A 22155-nucleotide genomic window follows, 5' to 3' on the forward strand; every position below is an offset into this window, starting at 1 on the left:
CGGCAGGAGTGCGCATGTGCTAGCTGTGACAGTGGCCAGCAGAGAATCTGTAAAGCATGGCCCTACCTACTCTTCAGTTCCTCCAGGCAGCGGCAGACCTCTTCACAGTAAACAGGACCCAACTACTGCCGGATCAGAGACCAGAACATCCACACCTGAAGCCTTATGCTCGCTGCTCACTCATGCCTCTAAACTCCCACGCAGCCGACCATGGAATCGCGCACGGGAGCACCGCCCCAACCGCCTCCTTCAGGCCCCGACTGGCTCCTCCAGGCTGACGACGCGCACGGGCCTAAGTCGGCCAGCCAAAGCAAAGGATCAGACGCTGCAAAAACGGCCGATCCCGAAAGTAGCCCTGCATGCCGCTCCACCTCCGATAGCCCCGAGCACCTCCCATGGTGTCCGATGTATAAAACCGTCCCCGGAGGGAATAGAGAGCTGTTATGCTGAGGCTGAACAGGTTGAATGGGGCAAGAAGGAGTGTGCCTATACCTTTAATAGAGGGGGAGGGAATGCTGCTGCACAGGGAAGTGGGGTGGGGGTAGGTAAATGTTGCTTCACAGGGAAGGGGGGGGGGAGGGAAATGCTGCTGCTGCACAGGGAAGAGGGGGAAAGACAAAAGGGGGCCAGGGAGCAAACATGCTTTGCTTTGTGGGGAGGGCTGTGCTGGGGGTCCAGGGAGCAATCTTGGATTGCTTTGGGGAGGATAAAGAAGGGGGCCATAGAGAAAGACAAAGAAAAGCGAGCAGGCAAGGGGCCACAGAGAGATTAGAAAGACAGCGGACAGGGAGAGAGACAGACAGAAAGAAAGACAGACAGTGGGAGGGAGAGAGATAGAAATAAAGAAAGATAGACAGCGGGAAGGAAAGAGACAGAAATAAAAAAAGAAAGATACAGGGGCAGGGAGAAGCACAGACAGACATATATTCTAGCACCCGTTAATGTAATGGGCTTAAACACTAGTAAATTAATATTACATTAAAAGTTCTTACTCCAGTGAGGCCTTGAAACACGTTCAGTATCTCCTGCTCAGTGACTGGCTGATTGGTGGCTTCTGGGCTGGATTTGGAGGCAGGTGTGAGGATGGAATTGATGTACACATCAATAAGGGGCAGTAACTGGGGATGCAGGGGAGTGGCAGTCTCACACAGCTGTCTGTAGATCCAGTCCTACAACAGAGGATGACTCAATAAAGCAGATAATGGGCAGGGCCATAATTAACTCTGGAATTGTATACATTTAGGATATGTTGTGTGTCATACATTATAAAATCATCCATTAACTTATACCCTCAAACCCGACCAGTTTGGCGAAAACAGAGCTAAGTAATACTAAATAAGGAACATTTAAATGTGTGGCTGCTCACCTTTATAGAAACTTTGTGTTTGGTGAATGACCGACTTCTCAAGAGCTGGTAGATGCAATGCACTGGCAAAAATCCAGTGATAATGGCACTTAAGTTACTTGTTACTGGGACACGCACAGCATGAGCTGTGACCACCTAAAAGAAAGACAAAATGTACAGTATTTCCAGAATATCTAACATTTAAGAAAAGCCTATTATCTTCCTGCTCTGCACTAAGAACCAATTGTGTGTGTTACAGCAGTGATGTACCATCAACACAGACATGGCTATTGCCTACCAAAAATATGGCCGTTATCAAAGAGAGTTCAACCAGGACATGACACTTGCAGATTCGAGCATGCTACAGAATCTGTAAGCACTTTTTTTTTTAAAATTCTTTATTCGTTTTTAAACTTTCATCAAGTGTACAGAAATCATAATAAACACTATTAATTAGATCACTTGAACATCTTATCATTGTATCTTATAAATATAAATGCAACCCTCCCTCCACCCTCCCTCTAAGCCCATTATTCATTATAAGATCATAAACCCTCCCATTAAACCCTTCCCCTCTTTCATCACTAAGTGGTGTATAATTAATAGAAAAATGGCATTTAATCATGACAAAAAGATGTTAATGGCTCCCATATTTTTATAAAACTTTTATACTTTCCATTCTGTACCGCCAGTGATCTTTCCATTCTATATAAGTGACATAACGAATTCCACCAGAAATTAAAATTAAGCCTACTGTGGTCTTTCCAGTTATTAGTAATATGTTGAATGGCAACTCCTGTCATGATCAATAAAAGTTTATTGTTACTCGATGATATCTGACTTTTTTTTCTCATGGACATTCCAAATATCACAGTATCATAAGATAACGCTACATGATTTTCCAATAAACAATTTATTTGATCCCAGATTGAGTTCCAAAAGGCTAAGATATGGGGACAATAATACAAAAGATGATCCAAAGTCCCTACATCCAGATTACAATGCCAGCATCTATTAGACAAGAAACTATTTAATTTTTGTAATCTAACTTGGGTCCAAAAAGTTCTATGTAACAGAAAAAAAACCAAGTCTGCCTCATAGACGCTGACATTGTACATCTTATTCTCCAATACCAAATTTGTGGCCATTGAGATGTTGAAATCTGATGCTTAATCTCAATGCTCCAAATATCCCTAAGACCATTTTTAGGCTTTTTTTTAACCAAATCACTAATAGTTTTATACCACTGCGCGGCCTGGTGACCCAGAAAGTCCGCCTGAAAACATAAAAATTCCATACTGTACTGAGTATTAAGAGTTTTCCATTCAGGGAGCCCTGCCTGAATGGCCTGCTTCAATTGCAACCAACGAAAACATTGTGATTTATGAAGCACAAATTTTTGTTGCAATTGTGTAAAATCAAGCAGTTTACCATTAGAAATAACATCATTTAAAGTTCGAATTCCTGCAATTATCCAATGCTTCCAGACAACCTTGAATCCGCCAATTTGAATCTTGGAGTTTAGCCATATGGTTTGATTGGTTGATTGTTAATAGGAATAGCTGTTAAGTTACTGACAAATCGTAAGGTTTTCCAAGTATCCATTAAAATTCTATTTTCTTTATATAATCTGGGCATCTTGATACTGAGAACATGAGAAAGATGTAAAGGAAACATGAGTCGCCATTCCAAATATAACCAAGCACTACTATAAAACTAACCAGTTACCAAAATGTTTAAATACTTTGAATCAAAAATGTTTTCTTGGGAAGATGGTTTTTAAGATTTACATGGGTATTAAATTAGGCAAACCATTTAAAAGTTTGTGTGTATAAGAACATGGAAAGATTTACCTGTAGGAAGGAAGGATGGTAGCTGGCTGGATGGGAAAAAATAGAAGAGTTTTCTGGTTGCTAAGGTAGTTGAAACTGGGAAGTGGGTTTGAAGGGGGAATGGATAGTAAAAAATCTGCTTAAAGTTTAAAAGGGAGGTTTTATGATGGTGCTGGTGTCAATTGGAAAGGTGTTTAAAACAATTTCAAAGCTAAGTAAACCCCTTATACTGTCATGCTTTATCTGTTGTAAGCTACTTTCGGCCCTCTTTTACTAAGCCACGGTAGAGGTTTCTACCGTGGCCCGTAGTGCCAAATGCTCTGACGCTCACAGAATTCCTATGAGTGTCAGAGCAGCATAAGAGCATTTAGTGCTCCAGGCCATGGTAGAAGATTTACCATGGTTTAGTAAATAAGGGCCTTGGTTAATCTGTAAATGGGTCTAAGTGAGATTAAATGACTAAAATACCACTCAGATTTGTTAAAAAGGATTTCTTAAAAATTTTACAGATAGCTGTTACACAAGAATTACCTCAGTGTTATTATTTATTGATAAAAAACATATTTCACTAAAACTACAAAACGATGATAGCAAAATTTAATTTTACCTATCCCTATCATCTTCTCCTTTAGTTCTGCCAGAAAAGTTGACAAAGAAGAACCCAAGAGAAAGGTCATACAACCCACTCACAAAGGTCCCTGGTGTTTCTATGAAAGGATATTCCAAGAACTCATCCATTCACAGCAAAGTGGGAGCTGACCCAGGCTAACTAAATTTAATGGGCTACTTTCCTGGAAAAAAAAAGTAGTGTCTTGTCAGAAATATTCATACCACACTAGAACGTCCAGGACATTCCCAGAAGGCAGTTACCCCTGAACTGGGAGGAAATTGCTCAACAAGGGTGAGTTTGCATTCACTGTTAGGGATTATAGCCTACATTCTTGGGACCTCAACCAAGCCAGACCAACAAGGCATCTGATAGAAGCAGATTCCAAGCAGGACTGTATTAAGACAGATAAACTAAGCATATACCTAGGGCCCAAACTGGTGAGGTAAAAGGCTAATCATGTTGTGGCACTGGTGGAACTTTGCACTATAATTCCAAGGACGTGGGATAACAGTTTTTTTTAATATACTGCAGGACCGTGAAGTTCTATGCGGTTTACAAAGATTAAAAGATGGTACAAATTGAATGAACTTAACAGAGGTGAAAGATAGTGGTTAACAGTTCAAGGGAACCATTATTGAAGAGAAAGAATTGAACGGGTCAGTTGTCTAGATACTTCAGGAACACGTTTCCTAAATTCCCCATAAGTGGAAGGCATAAGCAATTGTTATAGATCTTTACCCCATAATGCTGCTTGGTGTGAGAGAAGGTATTGGTGGAGTCTTTTGAGTTTACAACCTCTAACTGGGGGGAAAACGAAGTTCAAGTGTGTGCTTCTCTTATGTCTGTTGGCTGAGAAGGAAAAAAGGTCAGTTATGTATTTGGGAGCTAGACCATATAGTGCTTTAAAGCAGAAATAGGCGAACTTAAACTTTACGCGTGCCTCCATTGGTAGCCAATGCAGCTATCGGTAGTAAGGTGTCACGTGGTCAAACTTCCTCTGTCCGAAAATCAGTTTGACTGCCGCATTTTGTATAAGTTGGAATCGTCACATATTCTTTTGGAAAATTGCTAAATAGGCATGTTACAGTAATCAAGTTGACTCATTATAAGGGATTGTACCAGAATTCTAAATGCTGACATATCAAAATATGCTCTAATGGATCAAAGTTTCCAGAGAGTGAAAAAACCCTTTCTGATCAAGGAGTCCACTTGGTCTTTCATGGTTAGGCACTGATCTAGTGTTACACCCAATACCTTCATAGTAGTCTGAATAGGATAACTAAGATTATTGATGCATAGTTGTGTTTTGGTGTCAAGCGGATGTGACGAAGCTACAAAAAATTTCGTTTTTTCTGAATTAAGTTTCAGTTTGAATTCAGACATCCATTGCTCCATCAAATTTAGTGCTTCTGATGCTTTGCATAACTGCATAGTTTTATCCCCAGCTGGGTCAATTGCGCACCTAGTGAGGACATGTAGACATTGAAAAGCAATGGGGATAGTGGTGACCCTTGTGGTATGCCAGATGGATTGCTTCAGGTATCGGAGAGATCATAATTGAAACGTACTTGATAGGTATGGGACATAAGGAAGCCTCGGAACCTGTCCAACACCTCTTCCCTAATGCCAATTGCATCCAGGCATTGTAGCATTTTCCCATGGTCCACTAGGTCAAAGGCAGAGCTCATATCAAATTCCATGATCAGGGCATTGAGGCCCTTGCTGAACAAGAGCCACAGATTATCTAAGATAGCTGCAATTACTGTCTCAGTACTGAACAACAGTCTAAAACCAGATTGAGTTTCATGTAAGAGAGAGAACTGATCAAGATATTCCATCAGTTGGGTATGTACCAATCCCTCCATGATTTTTACAATAAATGGAATGGATGCTATTGGTCTATAGTTGGTTACTAGTGCTGATGATTCTTTACTATTTTTTGGATAAGCTGTAAGACTTTAATTTAATGCACTGGTAGTTCAATCATTTCCTTGGATTTACCATAGGATTATAGAACAGGCTGGAAATCCTTACTACCAGATGTGTGTGAAGAGATTTTGTAGAAAAATTTTGGATAGGAAAACTTCCTACTGCAGTGATCGATGCAGGCTGAGAGACTGTGTTCCTACAAGCATAAGGTCTCAATGGTGGAAACAGTAGAGAGACTAAGAGAAGAGTAGGTGGGAAGCAGGATCTGGTGACCAGTCTTCTCAAGATGGATTTGGCAACTGAGGTGGCTGTAACTAAGTCAATAGTAGTTGGATCCAGGAAGTGCAGACTAAGTTGGTAGTAGATGAGCCTTCAGAGTATGGCAGTAATGTTTTCACAAACTGAATGAGAAGCATTAAGACTATTTGATCTAATAATTTATCATAATGATAAAGACGAATGATTAGGCACTGCGCTGCCCAAGCAGTCTTTCCTTAGCTTTTAGGAGATGTAGCAGCTTTAGCAGCAGCCTGAGGGTATTGTACTATTTCTTTATCTCAGAGTGGGAAAAATTACTTTTATTTATCTCTTTACAGGTCTCTCCACAAGAATCTGCCATATTCTTTTATGAAGTGTTTTTAGTGGACAAAAGGAGGGCATACCATTGAAGTAGGGGGGGTGGGTTCAGCTGCTGTCCCAGTGCTGGGAAATAAATCATGCACTTCGTGGAAGTCTGCCAGTATCAAGAGAGAAATAGCTCCTGATAATATGGCAGGAGCTGCAAATTGATACATCTTTCCCCCGAAAGAGCCAGGCCCAGCAGCATAGATACAGCTGAAGGGGCAATTTTTACTGGCCAAGGTTACCATTAAAGAACAAAAGAACATAAGCAGTGCCTCTGCTGGGTCAGACCAGGGGTCCATTCTGCCTAGCAGTCCGCTCAAGCGGCGGCCCATCAGGTCCAGGACCTGTATAGTGATCTCTATCTATACCCTTCTATCCCTTTTTTCTTCAGGAATTCATCCAATCCTTTCTTGAACCCTGATACCTTACCCTGTCCTATCACCCTCTGGAAGCGCATTCCAGGCATGCACCACCCTTTGGGTGAAGAAGAACTTCCTAGCATTGGTTCTGAATCTGTCCCCTCTTAATTCTTCCGTATGCCCTCTCGTTCTTGTAGTTTCTGAAAGTTTTAAGAATCTGTCACCCTCTACTTTCTCTATGCCCTTCATGATCTTGTAAGTCTCTATCACATCCCCTCCAAGTCTCCGCTTTTCCAGGGAAAAGAGCCCGTTTCTCTTATCTTTCAGCTTACGAAAGGTTTTCCATACCTCTTATCAATTGCGTCGCTCTTTTTTGAACCCTCTCGAGTATCGCCATATCCTTCTTAAGGTACGGTGACTAATATTGGCCGCAGTACTCCAGATGCGAGCACACCATTGTCCGATTCAACGGCAGGATGACCTCTTTCGATCTTGTTGTAATGCCTTTTTTGATAATACCCAGCATTCCATTTGCCTTCCTAGAGGCCGCTACGCACTGTACTGACAGCTTCATTGTGTTGTCCACTATTACCCCCAAGTCCTTTTCTTGGGTACTTTCACCCATTACCAGCCCTCCCATCGTATAGCTGTACTTCAGGTTTCTGTTCCCTACATGCAAGACTTTGCATTTCTCTACATTAATGTAATGTAATGTAATGTAATTTATTTCTTATATACCGCTACATCCGTTAGGTTCTAAGCGGTTTACAGAAAATATACATTAAGATTAGAAATAAGAAAGGTACTTGAAAAATTCCCTTACTGTCCCGAAGGCTCACAATCTAACTAAAGTACCTGGAGGGTAATAGAGAAGTGAAAAGTAGAGTTAGAGGAAAAATAAAATAACAAGACAGCATTGATCTAAATACTTGGAAGGTAGAAGAGAGGAGAGAAAGGAATAGAAGCAGAATGGGTTAGCGTCAGTGATGAAGTGGAGCAAGTAAGTTTAGGAGGAGCGATTGACGTTTCCAGAAAGGGCTTCTTCAGGGAAGAGACTTGGCCGACAGTCCCAGGATGCCTATGTCTCCTCCCCTGCGATGTTCTCCCATCCATGCATTCCCTCCCAGACACACTGCCCGTGCCCCATCCGCTCCAAGGAGGCTGCCCCAGATGAGGCCCACGGTGAATGCAGGATTCTCTCCTCTGCGGGAAAGCCGCCCGGAGCCGACAGTCGATTTTCTTAGTGGATTGCAGGGTGGGAAGAGTTCACACTCTTGGTAGGATCGGGTCTGTGTGCTCTCGGTGGTTGTGGCTGGTCTCGTTGCTGCTTAGGTGTAAAAGCAGTTGATCTCCACTGCTGCTGATATTTAAAAGCAGGCAGATTGATCTCTCCAATGGACTGCAGGGGGAGGAGTTCACGCTCCTGGCAGGATCGGGTCTGTGGGCTCTTGGTGGTTGCGGTAGGTCTCGCTGCTGCTTGTATGTAAAAGCAGTTGTTTTTCTACTGCTGCTGATATTTAAAGCAGGTAGATTGATCTCTTAAATGGGATATTGGGGGAGGAGCTCACATGCCTGGTTGGATCGGGGCAAGGGCTCCTATTATAGGCAGCTGGTCTTGCTGCTACTTAGGTGTTAAAGCAGTTGATCTTCCTAGCGGACTGCAGGAGGTGTGGAGCTCACACTCCTGTCTTGATCTGGTCTATGGGCTCTTGGTAGTTGCGGTTGGTCCCAATGCTGCTTAGGTGTAAAAGCAGTTGTTCTCCCACTGCTGCTGATATTTAAAAGCAGGTAGATTGATCTATCCAATGGAATGCTGGGGGAAGATCTTATATGTCTGGCTGGATCGTGGCAAAGGGTTCCCGGTAGTGGCGGCTGGTCCTATTGCTGCTTAGGTGTAAAAACAGTTGATCTTCTTATCGAATTGTAGGGGGGGCGGATCTCACATTCCTGGCAGGTTCGGGTCTGTGGGTTCTTGGTGGTTGCGGAAGGACCCGCTGCTGCTTAGGTGTAAAAGCAGTTGTTTTCCCAATGCTGCTGATATTTAAAAGCAGGCAGATTGATCTCTCCAACAAATTGTATGGTGAAGAGCATACACGTCTGGCTGGATTGGGACAAAAGCTCTCGATAGTGGCGGCTGGTCTTGGTGCTGCTTAGGTGTAAAAGCAGTTGATCTCCTACTTCTGATAATATTTAAAAGCAAGCATATTGATTTTTCCAACGGAATGCTGGGGGAAGAGCTTACTTGTTTGGCTGGATCAGGGCAAAGGGCTCTCGGTAGTGGTGGCTGGTCCTGTTGCTGCTTAGGTGTAAAAAACAGTTGATCTTCCTAGTGGACTGCAGGGGAAGGTGGAGCTCACACTCTTGGTTGGATCGGGTCTGTGTGCTCTTGGTAGTTGCGGATAGTTCCGCTGCTGCTGAGGTGTAAAAGCAGTTGATTTCCTACTGTTGCTGATATTTAAAAGTAGGTAGATTGATCTCTCCAATGGACTGCAGAGGTTGGTGGGTTGGTCCCGTTGCTGCTTAGGTGTAAAAGCAATTGAACTCCCACTGCTGCTGATATTTAAAAGCAGGCAGATTGTCCAGGGAGAGGAGCTCTAAATGGGAGAACCTAAATGGGCCGCCGCGTGTGCGGATCACCGGACTAGATGGACCTCGGTCTGATCCGGTGAAGGCATTTCTTATGTTTATTAAACTTCATCTGAAGTTTAAGCTGATGAGAAAAAGAAAAGAAAAAAAAAGAGGTACCAGCACAACTATTTCTACTGTTCTCTCCTTTCAGTTTGGAAGAAAAATTAGCTGTCAAGTTTACTTAATTTGAAAGGAGTATCCAGTCTGGCCAGAACATAAAGTTGATTGAATCCTGATAGATTAGAGAAAGGGAAAACAAATTCCCAAAACAAATTCAAGTTAAAAAAAAAAGTTCCAGGTGGAGGGGGTTCTAGACACACTGAATTTATCAGATAACATTACTAGAAAGCTTGCCTACATTGCCCTGCTTGTCTATGAAAAAAACAGAAATACTGAAGAGCCAAAAGGTGGCACCACCCTCCTAAAAAAGTGATTGAAGTTAGCTCTGAGATTTTTCTCCATCTCCATTTGCAAGCAGGGGGACATAACCCACTTGGACTGGTTTGGCACCAACAATAAAGAACATATTTTGCTTTTCTGTTGACAGAACAATAGTAAAGTTAACTTTCAATGCAAATACTTTAAAAACAAACATACACACAGATGAACTAGTGAGAGCAAAACCAGTTACCTGTTCTGTAAAAATCTCTTGCGTGAAAATGGTCTTCATCCTGCTGAGGGACCCTGGTTTAATGACAATCTGAAATAAAAGGAAATTGCTAAACAGTAACAATACTTCTTTGGTCAGATCCCCCCCCTAGTACCGATTGCTTTTAAGATAACCAGTTTTACTTAGAAACATAGGAATATGATGGCAGTTATAGTCCAAATGGCCCATCCACTATCTCCTCCTTTCCCTAAGAGATCCCATGTGCCTGTCTCACACTTTCTTGAATTCAGTCTTTGACTCCACCATCCCTACTGGGAGCCTATTCAATGTCTCTACCACCCTTTCTGTTTTAAAGTATTTTATTAGATTACTCCTGAGCCTATCACCTTTTAACTTCATCCTATGCCCTCTCATTCCAGAGCTTCCATTCAAATGAGACTTACCTCATGCTCATTTATGCCATGTAGGTATTTAAACATCTCTATCATATCTCTCCTATCTCGCCTTTCCTCCAAAGCATATATATTGAGATCTTTAAGTCTGTCCCCATACGCCTTATGATGAAGACCACTGACCATTTTAGTAGCCTCCCTCTGGACTGACTCTATCCTGATAATATCTTTTTGAAGGTGTGGGCCAAACAATAATGGAATGCGAGTATGAAATGAGGACCAAGTGGCTGCTTTACAGATGTCCTCAATGGAAGTGAAATGTAGATGAGCTACTGAAGAAAATCATTGCTTGAACTTTGTACAGTGACACAACCCTCAAGCGTCAGCCCAGCCTGAGCAAAGCAAAAGGAGACACAATTTGCCAGTCATATGAAGTTGGTTCTCTTAGTGACAGGAGCTCCAAGTCTGTTAGGATCAAATGGCAAACAGCTGAGTTGACGTTCTGAGAGGTTTGGTGCAATCTAATTAATAAGCAAGAGCATGTTTACAGTCTAAGGTGTGGCGTACTACTTCACCACAGTGAGGATGTGGTTTTGGAAAGAAGCCTGGAAGAACTATAGAATGGTTCAGATGAAATACAGAGATGACCTTCAGGAGGAACTTGGGATGGGTGCGAAGAACCACACTAGAAAGTTGTATAAGGTGGATCTGACAGAAGAGCTTGAAGTTCACTGATTTGGCATACTATTTTTCAAGTGAGATGCTTGATGGATACAGTCGAGAGTGGTTCAAATGGAGGTTTCATCTGAGTGGAAAGTACAACATTTAAATCCCAAGTCACTGGAGGAGGCTTGATGGGATGTCTGGTATGAAGGCCTTTCATGAATCTGGAAACCAAAGGATATACAGACAATGATTTTTGGCCAGTTGAATAAGTAAGGCACTAACAGCACTGAGATGAACTCTTGACTGAAGTAGTCTTTAGTCCAGAGTCAGAAAGGTATAGTAGATATCAAGGACCAATATTGTATACTTGGGATCCTTTAAGAAAACCATCAAACGATTGAGAGATTGCGAGTCATTCAGAATGCTGCCATCCGTATTATTTATGGTCTCAAAAAAATTGGATAATGTAAGCCCGTATTACAAAAAATTATACTGGCTACCTGTAGAAGCAAGGGTCATTTTCATGTTTGCCTGCCTCTGCTTCAAAACCATAACAGGTTCATCCCCAATCTATCTGTCGCACCATTTTGAATTTCCAAGCACCACTTGCACATGTAGTGCCTACCTGTTTGCTTTTCCATCCTTGAAGGGCTGCATCTACAAGAGATTCCTTGATAGATCATTATCATTCCAAGCAGGCAAATGGAATAAATGTTTAACCAACTTCATTTCAAATGCACCCTCCTACCAAACCTTCAGGAAGTCAATTAAAACCTCTCTCTCTCTGATAAATTTCTCCGACTCCTTTCCTGTCTTGTTGTATCTTTGAAATGCTTCCGGATAAATTTTGACTAATCTTGACATGCTAATGTAATTTGAAAGTCTTTTTTGTTACATTGCTATCTGTACACAGTCTCTTCCTCTATAAACCGCTCTGAACTGCTTGTGGTATTGCGGTATACAAAAATAAAGTTATTATTATTATTATTGAATCCAGTGTGTTGCTATTATACTAGACTGTGAAACAATAGCAGCGCTGTGTGGAAAACATTCTAGAGGCTTAAATGATGGTCGACACTGGAGCAGATATTGCAAAGGCATTCAGTGGTTGGGAGAGAGATACCAAGCTGTGAGAGCTAACGAACATAGATTGGGATGGAGGAGAGAACCCTCGTTCTGTGCCAGCAAGGTTGGAAAGATTTGAAGTGTAATGGGTTCTCTTACGCTGAGCTGTAGGAGGAGAGGGAACCATGGTTGATGCAGCCACCAAGATGCTATGAGAATCATGATGGCCTGTTGTTGGCAAAGTTTTCCTGAGTAGAGGAATTGGAGGGAAAGCATAAAGGAACTTGTCTCGCCACTTGAGGAGAAAGGCATTGGACTCCAGACTATTGGTAGTGTAGAGTCTGGAACACAAGAGTGGAAGTTTGTGATTGTAGGGGGAAGCAAAGAGATTCACTTCTGGACTTCCCCAATCCGCAAATATCTGAAGGTGGTAGAGTTGAGTGACCACTAGTGCGTCCAAGTGGCAGATGAAATTTAATGTGGACAAATGCAAAGTGATGCACATTGGGAAGAATAACCCAAATCATAGTCACCAGATGCTAGAGTCCATCTTGGGGGATAGCGCTCAAGAAAAAGATTTGGGTGTCATTGTATGTTCAAATGTTTTTATTATTTCAACAAATAACAAACAAAACAGATAGCATAGTCAGGAAATAATATTGTAAACACTCCCCCTCCCTCCCTTCCCATCCCTCCCCACCCCAAGAGTCCAATGCCACAGTAAAATTGAGAGTGAAAAGTAAATCTATTGATTCAAGAGTCTACTTCGAGCATATGGTGTGAGGTCCTGCCAGAAGCATTCCCAGGTCTGACGAAATCCACGACCCGGCCCATGATCTAAGTCTCCCACCAATCTTCGCTCCAGCGTAGCATGAGTTATCATCAAGGCTCTCCATTGAGCATTGGATTGGAAGGAGGATCTCGGGATAACCAATTAGTAAGAATTGCTTTCTTTCCCATCAAAAGCACTCTAGTGTGTCATTGTAAACAATATGATGAAACCTTCCGCCCAATGTGCGGCAGTGGCCAAAAAAAAGCAAACAATAGGCTAGGAATTATTATAATGCCTCTGTAACACTCCATGGTGCCTGGAGTTCTGCGTTCAGTTCTGATTGCTTTATCTCGAGAAAGATATAGCGGAATTAGAAAAGGTTTAAAGAAGAGCAACCAAAATAAAGGGGTTGGAACTCCTCTCATATGAGGAAAGACTAAAAAGGTTAGGGCTCTTCAGCTTGGAAAAGAGAAGGCCGAGGAGAGATATAATTGAAGTCTACAAAATCCTGAGTGTTGTGAACAGGTACAAGTGGATAGATTTTTACTCTGTCAAACATTACAAAGACTAGGGGATACTCAAAGTTACAGGGAAATACTTTTTAAACAGATACCGTGTTCCCCAAAAATAAGCCGTAGCATGATTTTCAGGGTAGGTCTTAATATAAGCCCTACCTCCAAAAAAGCATAGTTACTTACCGTAACAGGTGCTATCCAGGGACAGCAGGTAGCTATTCTCACATATGGGTGACGTCATCGACGGAGCCCGGATGCGGACGCCTCACAAGCAGACTTGATTGAAGAAACTCGAAGTTTCAAGTCGCCCGCATCACCTTCCCGCCCAGCGCAGGGCGCATCTCCTCAGTTCAGATAGCTAGCAGAGAAGCCAACCACGGGAGGTGGGTGAGTTGTGAGAATAGCTGCCTGCTGTCCCTGGATAACACCTGTTACGGTAAGTAACTGTGCTTTATCCCAGGATAAGCAGGCAGGTATTCTCACATATGGGTGACCTCCAAGCTAACCAGAATGGGATGGTGGGAGTGTTGGCAATTTAGAATACATTTTGTAATACTGTTTGGCCAAACTGTCCATCCCATCTGGAGAAAGTATCCAGACAATAGTGAGAAGTGAAGGTATGAACCGAGGACCAAGTAGTAGCCTTACAAATTTCCTCAATAGGTGTAGATCTGAGGAAAGCTACTGAAGCTGCCATTGCTTTGACTTTATGGGCTGTGACTTTACTGTGAAGGGGTAATCCAGCCTGTGCATAGCAGAATGAGATACAAGCCGCCATCCAGTTGGAGATGGTATGCTTAGAAATAGGATGTCCCAACTTATTGGGATCGAAGGAAACAAAAAGTTGAGGAGCAGTTCTGTGTGGTTTGGTGCGTTCCAAGTAGAAGGCCAAAGCACATTTACAGTCCAGAGTATGAATAGCTGATTCTCCAGGATGAGAATGAGGCTTTGGAAAAAACGCTGGAAGATCGATGGATTGGTTGAGATGAAATTCCGAGACCACTTTAGGGAGGAATTTAGGATAAGTACGAAGAACCACCTTGTCATGATGGAACACCGTGAATGGTGGGTCAGCAACTAAAGCTTGCAGCTCACTGACTCGTCGAGCAGAAGTGAGGGCACTGAGAAACACCACTTTCCAAGTGAGATACTTCAGATGAGCCTTATCAATTGGTTCAAATGGAGGCTTCATGAATTGAGTAAGGAAAACATTGAGGTCCCAAACCACAGGAGGCGGTTTGAGAGGAGGTTCGACATTGAAAAGTCCTTTCATGAATCTGGAAACCATTGTTGTAGTTTGTTACAAGGCATTTCGGTCTCGCGGTTGGCAGGGGAGAAATGGGAGGGTTGGGGAGGGGGGTGCGCACGGTGGGGGGAATGGGAGGGAAGGATAGAAGCTGCAAGGGATGGGAGGGAGGGGAGGAAAGATTCTGCACATGTGGTGGAGAGAAAGGAAATAGGAAGAATTGGGGTGGAGGAGAGGAAGGGAGAGATTATCATTGTACATGAAAAAAATAAGACCTACCCCGAAAATAAGACCTAGTGCCTTTTTTGGGCCCAAAATTAATATAAGACAGTGTCTTCGGGGAAACATGGTAGGAAGAAATATTTTTTCACTCAGAAGGAAAGTCCATAGTCCATTATTGAGACAGACATGGGGGTAAACATTGCTTGCCCTGGATCAGTAGCATGGAATGTTGCTACTCTTTGGGGTTTTGCCAGGTACTAGTGACCTGGCTTGGCCTCCATGAGGACGGGCTACTAGGCTAGAAGGACCATTGGTCTGACCCAGTAAGGCTATCCTTATGTTCTGCTCAACTTATCCGCCAAAATTTTCTGCTTTCCTGCTAGATAGACTGCTTTCAGGAAAATGTTGCTAGGTATCACCCAGGACCAGAATTTTATTGCTTCCTGATAAGGGTGGGTGAGACCCTGTTCCACCCTGCTTGCTTACGTAGTGCATGGCTATTTAGTTGTCTGTGCGGATGGAGCACCACTTGATTGAGGAGATGATCTTGGAATGTATACAAAGCATTGTGAATTGCCCAAAGCTTGAGATTTATATGGAAAGCTTTTTCTGGAGGAGTCCAGGAGCCTTGGCTATGGAGACTATCGAGATGAGCTCACCATCCAAGCATGGAAGCATTGGTTGTCAATATCTTTTGATGCAGTGGTGCTTAGAATAGAAAATACCTGGAAAGACTGGTCAGTGATAACCATCAGTGAAGAGACTGTTGAAGATGTAAGGTTACTCTGATCTTTTGGGACAGTAGACCAGTGGCTTGAGTATTTGTTCAGGTAGAAAGATACAAAGAGCTCTAAAGTTGGTTCTAGATGCGATTTCTCATAGTTGACTGCAAATCCTAGGAGTTCCAGTAGATGGACTATTGTATTCATGACCAGAAGAGCTTATTGAGGTGTTGGAGCCTTGATCAGCCAGTCCTCTAGGTAAGGGAACACATGAAAACTGGGTAAGTGAAGGTTTGCAGCTACTACCATCAAGCATTTTGAGAATACTCTGGGTGCTAAGATCATTATTGGAGAATGCAAAGATATTTCCTGTGGGCTGAGAATGTGTGTGTAGGTTTCTTTGAGATCTAGAGAGCAGAGCCATCGTTCTTCTATAACAGTAGCAACAGGGTTCTCAGAGAGACAATGCAAAATTTCTGCTTCATCAAGTATTTGCTGAGAGTGTGAAGGTCCAGAATAGGATGGAGACCTCTGGGCTTTTTTGGTATAAGAATATACTTTGAGTAGAACCCTTGGCTCCTCTCCTGCATAGATACTTATTCTGTGGCATTGAGCTGGAGGAAGACTGAGAGTTCCTGATGGTCTTTTGATGAGAGTTAAAAGAGGACTCTCTCTTGGAGGATGATTTGGAGGTATTTTCTGGAAATGAAGGGCATAGCCCTGATTCACCACACACAGAATCACATAGACCAATGTTATCAAGGACCACTGATGAGAACAGTGGGCGAGTCAACCTCCTATGGGGAAAATATGAGTTAAAAGGTTGAGAAATTCTAGCAGTGCTCTCCAGTATGAAGTTAAAAAAAAAAAAGCCCTGCTGTTTGGGTTGAGGCTGTGGCTGGGTCTTCTGCTGCCTCTGTTGTCTGGGATACCTCCAATTTGAAGAGCGAGTAGATGTGGATAGCTGGCTATACTTCCGTTTCACATAAGAAGTAGACCGTCTAGAGATAGCAGAATATCTCCTTGATGCTTGAGACTGGGTTGACAGAAGACAAGGTGATAATGCAATCAGTATGTCTTTTGATCATTTGAGTTGCCTCTTCTATATGGTCTCCAAAAAGATCATCTCCTATACAGGGTATGTTGGAGAGTTGATCATGTACATTGATGTCTAGGTCTGAAATTCTCAGTCAAGCTTGTCTACGCATGGCAATATAGACTGCCAAGAAGAAACTGATTATGTCAAAAGCATTAAAAATTGATGCACCGTGTACTTTCTAGTCTCCAGGAAATCATTAGTCAGGTGTTGGTAATCATTCAGATGTTCTGATGATATCTATTGTTCAAAATATGACATTTTTGGATGAGTTATTTCATATAATATGTCATACAGAAGTTGTAGTTTAACATTCTATTAGCCAGCATGGAGCCTTGGAACACTGTGCCCAAACTTATCTAGTATTCTTCCTTCTCTGCCTAGTATTGTACTTACATAAGTTCTGGAACTATTAGCTCATTTTAACGCAGATTCCACAACAAAGGACTGGGGTTGCAACTGTAATTTGTCAAAGCCTGGACACAATTGGATGCTTTAGAGAGAGTATCCAATTTTCATGGAGCTATTGGGACAGAAAATGGATCTTCCCAGTTTTTAAATAAGGCATCTTTCATAAGATTGCGTAAAGGGATCTTTATACAATCCTTAGACCACTCTTTGTAGTCAAGAGCATCCATGAGCTCTGCTCGAGGCTGTGGATTCAGATTCTATATGATTAGGAAGCGCCTTCCCCATTTCACTGATAAGCTTTGTGAAATAGACTTTCTGGAGGTGACCTTCATCGAAGACGTGGAGATGGGTCAGAAAGAATCCCATAGGACTCATCTGCAGACAAGTCAGAGTAGTCTCTAGAAGAGCATGGTGACAAGCCTGAGTCATATGCCTCGATATCAGCCTTTATAGATGTAGAACATTGGCGGTGAGCATCGAGATGGACATTGAGAGGAACATCAAGATGAATTGTGCTCCCTAGAAGACGGACATCTCCTTATTTAGATGCTTGATGTTGTGGTGTCTGAGATTGATGACTCAATGGAGTTTGATGCTCAGACTGAGCTGAAGCTGGGTGCATGGAAGCAGATTTTTGCATTGAGTGCAACTGCAGCAATCCAGTTAGCTCCTTCTACAACACCTCTGAGCTGATCCTGTAGCGATAGCACCAGTACTGATATTGGCAAGGGTACAGTAGGCACAGTCTGCATCAGGTGTTGAAGCGTTAGGGACCTTGATGTTGGGTCACGCTTCAGAGGAGATATCAATTGTAAGGATGACAATCTTGCATCGGTGCATCAACGCTTGGAGTGCATCAATGGTAATGACACTTGGGACAATGATGATGCATACTGAGAGAGGTAAAGGTGTTTGTTTTTTAGCCTTTTTATAAAGTTCCCTTGATGCAGGTATTGCTAACGTTATTGGAACCGGTGTTGATCGGCATCAGTCTCCAGTCATAGTTGATGCAGTTGAAGTTGACTCAAAAAATTTTTCAAATTGCAATTTCCTGGCCTTAAGCAACCTCTTCTGCAACTTCCAGAAGAGCATGCAAGAAGTATCCCGATGTTGAGGCCCTATACACTGGATACACCAGTTATGTGAATCTTTGCCTGAAATGGTCCCGTGACATTGAGTGCACTGCTTGAAGCCACTAGGCACTTTGGACACTAAAGGAAAAGCTGCCGATGCAAGGTCAAAGGAGTTCGAGTAGGTAGTAATCCGAAAACAAGTCAATGCTCCTAGCCTGAGAAGAGACTAAAAAATGCCCACAGGCCCAAAATGAAAATGTAATAATGAAAAAAAAAATTTTGGATTTCTAATGAAAGAAACTAAAACTAAACCTAAACCTTAACCTTATATACTGGGTCATTCAACCATGGGAAGCTCGACACGGTTAACAATAAAATTAATAAAAAATACTAAAATACATGGAAAACCAAAATAAATGACAAAAATGAAGGGAAGGCACAAAATATATTCGGAAAATACAAGTACAAAATAAGTGCACTTACAGAAACTCTAGAACAGCTTCTCTGCTCTGCAGAAAACTAAGAACTGATGGTCCTGTGAGCCAACATCGGGTGGAAAGATACTCATGCATGCGCAGTATGGGCAGTCTTGAGATTTTTAAAGTAACAGTACACATTTGCACTGTTCATACTGGACTCTGTGGATGATGTCACTCACATGTAAGAATATGCTACCTGCTTGTCCTCAGATAACTTCATAAATATTTAGAGGAAGATTAAATCTTTATAGGCCATCAAGTTCATTGCTGCATCTAGCCACTTGCACAAAGCCCTACTATTATACTTCTCCAGCATAGACGCAAATACAGGATTTGTTCAGTAAGTTTGCTGGCTGGAAAACTATGCTGTTTTAAGTTTTAAAACATTTATAATCTGCAAAGGTTCAATACTTGTCCTTAAATGCTTCAGTACTGCATTTTTTAAATAGGGATTTTTGAGAATTAATCTTGCAACTTTCTGCCATGGCCACAGAATTAACAGTTTCTTTATCTGTGTTAGAAAGACATTCCTATTAATTGTGCCCTGGCTGCCTATTTGTAGGTTTTCAGATATATAAAATAAAGAAACATGCAGTTGACAAAGAAAAATCCACTTCTGCCCACTACTGAAAGGTAGGAATAGCTGGAGAAGTTTCAAATTACCTTCATTCCCAAGGTAGAGCAGACCAGATCAATGATGGCACTAAGCTGGTTACTATGGAAGTACATAGCAACCAATAAAAGCATCTCTCCAAAGGAAGCAGAGACTCCAGCAGTGCTGAAAGGAAAAAAACATGATATTTTCTATCAAATCATATAAATTATCATATTTAATATGCAATTCTGGGGAAAAGTTCCATTCAACTTACCTTTCAAAATATGCCTCTTCTTTTATCATCCAGCTTAACCACACCACCATCAGCTGCTCCTGCTCTGGGGTACTACATACAAAAGTCAGGCCTTATTAGATTCCATTTGAAAGGTTCAGTGGATTAGATAAGAGTATTTACAGTCACAATGGTTCCAAGAAAGAGAGATTATTTACCCTAGTAAGCTCTTTTCTAGTAGTTAGGCAAGATATTCTAGACCAGTGGTTCCCAATCCTATCCTGGAAGACCATCAGCCAGCCAGGTTTTTAGGATACCCTTAATGAATATGCATGAGAGAGATTTGCATGTAATGGAGTGACAGGCATGCAAATCTGTTCCATGCATATTCATTAAGGCTATCCTGATAACCTGACTGGCTGGTGGTCCTCCAGGACAGGGTTGGGAACCACTGTTCTAGACAGATGGGTTTTGTTCCCATGGCCACGTGCCATCTGCAGAAGAAATCCACTTCAGATTTTTTCTCTGTGCCTCTGCTATATTTCACTGGACTCTCCTTAGCTCCATCTGCAGTAACAGAATAAGTCAACACAAACAGATGGTCAAAGAAACTAAATTCGTTAGCGACCTCCAAATAGCAAAGCAGCACTCTGCGCACATCAAGTTTCTTCAAAAGGCGATCTTGCGTCCTGAAATCAGTAGGCTGAAAGATAGGCAAACACACTTTCTGATTAACATGGAAAGCTGAAATCACCTTCGGCAGGGAGAAACCGCATGTAGGGAAACATCAGTCTCCGAGATGCGGAGGAACGGTTCCCTACAAGAAAGAGCCTAGAGTTCCGAGACGCGCTGAGGTAATAGCTACCTGAAACTTGGTCTTAAGCATCAAGTTCAAGAGGGAAGCATCCCAAAGGGAGCCTTGGTGAGGCTAGACAGCACCAGGATGAGGTCCCAGGAAGGAAATGGCAGCTTAACCGACTGTCATAGAAACATAGAAACATAGAAATTGACGGCAGAAAAGGGCTATAGCCCATCGAGTCTGCCCATACCAATGACCCACTCCCTGATTCTTACTCTCCTAGAGATCCCACATGAATATCCCATTTTCTCTTGAAATCTAACACGCTGCTGGCCTCAATCACCCTCTGAGGCAGCTCGTTCCAATGATCTACCACCCTTTCAGTGAAGAAGTACTTCCTCGCATCACCCTGAAATTTCCCTCCCCTGATTTTCAGCGAGTGTCCTCTGGTTACTGAGGGCCCTATAAGACTGAAGATATCATCTTTCACCTCTATACGTCCAGTAATATACTTAAAGGTCTCAATCATGTCCCCTCTCTCCCTTCGCTCCTCCAGTGAGTACATCCGCAGTTTTTTTAACCTTTCTTCATACGTGAGTTCCCTGAGCCCCAAAACCATCCTGGTAGCCATTCGCTGAACCGACTCAATTCTCAACACATCTTTTCGGTAGTGTGGTCTCCAGAATTGAACACAATACTCGAGATGAGGTCTCACCATGGATCTGTACAGCGGCATTATGACTTCAGGTTTTCTGCTGACAAAACCCCTACGGATACAGCCCATCATTTGTCTTGCCTTGGACGATGCCTTCTCCACTTGATTGGCAGCCTTCATATCGTCGCTAATGATCACTCCTAAATCACGTTCCACCGTGGTCCTGGACAATGTTTCACCATTTAGTGTGTAAGTTATGTGTGGATTTTTTTTGCCTAGGTGCATTACTTTACATTTTTTAGCATTGAAGCCCAGCTGCCAAGTTGATGACCACTGTTCAAGCTGTCTTAGGTCCTGCGTCATAAAGTCAGGCACACTGCTTTTGCCAACTATGTTGCATAGTTTGGCATCGTCGGCAAACAGTGATACTTTTCCTCTAAGTCCTTGGGTCAAATCTCCTATGAATAAATTGAATAGAATCGGCCCTAAGACGGAGCCCTGAGGTACTCCACTCATCACTGCTGACGTTTTGGAGGGGGTACCGTTTACCATCACCCTTTGAAGCCTACCATCTAGCCAATCCCTTACCCATGTTGTGAATGTATCCCCTAATCCCATCGATTTTAGTTTATTCAACAGCCTGCGGTGTGGAACGCTATCAAAAGCTTTGCTGAAGTCCAAGTATATCACGTCAAGGGACTCACCGGCATCCAGATGACTGGTCACCCAATCAAAGAAGTCAATCAGATTAGATTGGCAGGACCTTCCCCTGGTGAATCCGTGTTGCTGTGGATCACGTAGATTTTCTTCATCTAGAATTTTGTCAAGTTCCTGTTTGATCAGTGTTTCCATGAGTTTGCACACTATGGATGTAAGACTCACCGGTCTGTAATTTCCTGTCTCCGTTCTGCAGCCCTTTTTGTGGAGTGGAATTACGTTAGCTGTTTTCCAGTCTAGGGGTACTATTCCCGTGCGCATGGAAAGATTGAAGAGTACGGATAGTGGTTCAGCCAGAACTTCACTCAGCTCTCTGAGTACCCTGGGGTGTAGATTGTCTGGCCCCATAGCTTTGTCTACTTTGAGTCTTGAAAGTTCGTGGTAGACATTACTAGGTGTAAACTCGTAATCACGAAACAGGTCATTTTGACTATTTCTTATTTGTAGTTGCGGACCATCTCCCGGTGCTTCACAGGTGAATACTGAGCAGAAGTATTCATTTAGCAGTTCTGCTTTGGTAGTATCAGATTCTACGTAGTTTCCATCTGATTTCCTAAGGCG

At 42.6% G+C, this 22155-nt stretch overlaps 1 protein-coding gene across 5 annotated transcripts in view; it reads right to left on the bottom strand.

The window, feature by feature from the left end:
* The window catches only part of INTS2 (integrator complex subunit 2), a 136130-nt gene that overhangs the window by 72252 nt on the left and 41723 nt on the right, over positions 1-22155 (bottom strand). For all 5 annotated transcript variants that reach the window (XM_033922796.1, XM_033922793.1, XM_033922795.1 and 2 more), the window contains exons 10-14: positions 19466-19537; positions 19260-19374; positions 9959-10027; positions 1367-1501; positions 993-1169 (exon numbers count right to left, since the gene is read on the bottom strand). In XM_033922796.1, the coding sequence (XP_033778687.1) occupies positions 993-1169; positions 1367-1501; positions 9959-10027; positions 19260-19374; positions 19466-19537 (568 nt within the window). The remainder of the gene's footprint in view (positions 1-992; positions 1170-1366; positions 1502-9958; positions 10028-19259; positions 19375-19465; positions 19538-22155) is intronic.

Source organism: Geotrypetes seraphini, chromosome 15 (genome assembly GCF_902459505.1).
Source record: "Geotrypetes seraphini chromosome 15, aGeoSer1.1, whole genome shotgun sequence".
Taxonomy (NCBI): Eukaryota; Metazoa; Chordata; class Amphibia; order Gymnophiona; family Dermophiidae; genus Geotrypetes; species Geotrypetes seraphini.